Raw genomic sequence first — 2,331 nt, 5'->3', positions numbered from 1 at the left:
GCCCGCCCCGCCCCGTCCCCGCCGGGAACGCGCTCGCCCCGCGGCCGGGGAGCAAAACGGCCCCGCCGCCTCCTTGCCCACCTCACACCGCCGCCATTTTAGCCCCCAACTCCCGCCTCCTTCCTTGCTCCGCCACCGTCGCGCTCCCATTAGCCAGCAGAAACGCCGCTCTCTCTCACCCCGTTCTCCGATTGGCTACAACAGGCCTCCGTCCCCCTCTGATTGGTGCCGGCTATAAAGAGGTACCACCCTCGCCTCTTGATTGGCCACATTGCCGCCCTACGGCTGCGCGGCAGGTCCAAAAGACTCTCATACTTCCGCGAAAGGGGGGTATTGCTATRGCAACCATCCCAGCAACGTTTTGGGGGGCCCCAGGACCCCCCAGCGGCCCTGGAGGTGCCCGGGGGGAGGGAATTGGGGGTGCTGGGACCTGCTGGACCTCCGCTAAGGTGCCTTATCTTGCTACAAGGCAGCCAGGGACATGGGTGTGCGGCCACACGTGTGCACACGTGTGTGCATACACATGTGCTTCCATGTACACCCACATSCGTGTACACCCATGTGTTTCATGCACACCCAGTCACGCATGTATGCACACACCCACCTACACACTGCAACACGCATGGCTGCACCCCCCCACACACATGCCAACACACGTGTGCACACGCATGTGCGCACCCCCCCCCCCACTCTCCTCCCCGGATCCCTCCATTAGGGAAGGAGACGCCGAGCTCGGACCCCCGGTGCCCACCTGGATCAGAAGGAGGCTGCGGCGCTGGGGCTAGTGGGCAGTGGAGGGCAGCGAGGGGGGCGCAGGGCAGCCGCCAGCCCCCCGGTCCTGCGCCGGGCCGAGCCGCACCACCACGGCCGAGTGGGTGACACGGGCGCCGTAGTGGCCAGCCCAGAACTGCGTGTCCTTGCCCCGGTGGCAGAAGTGGACGTAGCGGACGCCGGGGCCGTAGCAGCGGAAGACGTGCGAGACCTGGCCGGGGAGGGAGAGAAAGCCGCTGTTGAGCAGGGGGGTCGGAGCGCCCTCGTGCCTCAGTTTCCCCACGAGCCTTCGGCATCTCCCACGGGGGGGCCGAACCACCGGTTGCGGTTTTGGGGCGGCGGCGCTCACCTGCCGGTACTGCTGGTCGTTCCACTGCTCCACGGGCTCGGGCCGGGCCTCGAAGGAGGCGAGGACGGCACGGCAGTCGGCGGCCAGGAGCCGGACGTGGAGGGAGTACTCACAGCCGCAGTCCTCCCGGGCGCCCCACCTGCGGCCGGCGGAGAGCGGCTCGAGGGTGGCCCCCAGTGCCGCCGGAGCCCCCGCGCAGGACCGGACCGGGCTTCCTCCCGGCCCGGCTTCCAGTCCGCTCACCAGTCAGAGACGTGGATCTCGGGCTGGTGGATGTCGAGCAGTTCCTCCCAGAGCCCTTCCGCCAGCAGGTCGATGAGCTGGGATTTACTGCACCAGCTGCACCGGGGTGGGGGAGGCAGAAAATCACACGTGCGGCCGCCGCCGCTGGGGCACCCCGAGGCATGGGGCACCCCGAGGCGTGGGGCAAGCAGAGCCGGGAGGGAAACCGAGTCCCGGCGCCGCCGACTCACCCGAAAGAGGAGACAAAGCAAGTCTGGGCCGGGGCGCCCTCGAGCGGGCGCCGGTTCTCCTCTATCGCCCACCCGTTGCCRCCGCTCCGGACCCTCCAGTGGGTGAATTTCTCTGCGGGAAGGGCAGGGAGGTGGGTGCCGGGGAGTGGCTGGCGGGTGCCGCCGCATGCCCACCCGCCCGCCGGCTCCTTACCCACGCCGCAGGGGTTGCGGAGGAGGTTGCGGCCCAAGGGCCGCAGCACGCAGAGACGGGCCCAGGCGGCGGGCGGCAGAGGGCCGAGGCGGGCGGCCTCGAGGCAGGCGGCGCAGCCGACCCGCTCCAGCTGCAGCCGCCACACCGTGGGGCCGTCCACCACGGCCCGCCAGCGCCGGCACACCAGGCGGCAGCGGGTGGCCAGCGTCCGCGCAGGCACCCAGCTCAGGATCAGCACCAGCACCTCGTCCGGCACCGGGTTCAAGTCGAGGAGGCAGGGCCCGGCATCGGCTCGGCTTGGCTCCTGGCTCGCCGCCTGCCCCATGGCTCACCGTCGGCATCACGCCATGCCAGGCCGGGGGCCGGCACCTGCAGGGCAGCGGGGGGGACGGACACACGATACACAGGAGGGTTTTGAGGCCACGGGACCCAGGTGTCCGGGACTCACTTCCTCCTCCAAGCCGCTAGCCCTGCCCCTCGATCCTGGCCGGAAAGGGAGCCAGGAGTCCAGCATTCCCATGAAACCACCCCTTCCCCCCCCCCAT

General features: G+C 70.1%; 1 protein-coding gene across 1 annotated transcript; it reads right to left on the bottom strand.

Moving 5' to 3' along the window:
* Positions 1-74: 74 nt before the first annotated feature.
* LOC112962252 (F-box only protein 17-like) lies at positions 75-2,302 on the bottom strand. Its single transcript, XM_026058243.1, has 6 exons — positions 1,787-2,302; positions 1,594-1,705; positions 1,364-1,459; positions 1,121-1,259; positions 752-982; positions 75-232 (listed from the first exon to the last, which is right to left on the bottom strand). Exons 1-5 carry the CDS (start codon positions 2,109-2,111, stop codon positions 782-784), a joined length of 873 nt encoding a protein of 290 aa, XP_025914028.1. The 5' UTR covers positions 2,112-2,302; the 3' UTR covers positions 75-232; positions 752-781.
* Positions 2,303-2,331: the final 29 nt, after the last annotated feature.

This window comes from Apteryx rowi, unplaced genomic scaffold (genome assembly GCF_003343035.1).
Source record: "Apteryx rowi isolate R43461 unplaced genomic scaffold, aptRow1 scaffold_1447, whole genome shotgun sequence".
Lineage (NCBI taxonomy): Eukaryota > Metazoa > Chordata > Aves > Apterygiformes > Apterygidae > Apteryx > Apteryx rowi.
Note: the sequence above shows the minus strand (reverse complement) of the source record. Positions and strands in the feature narration are given on the sequence as shown.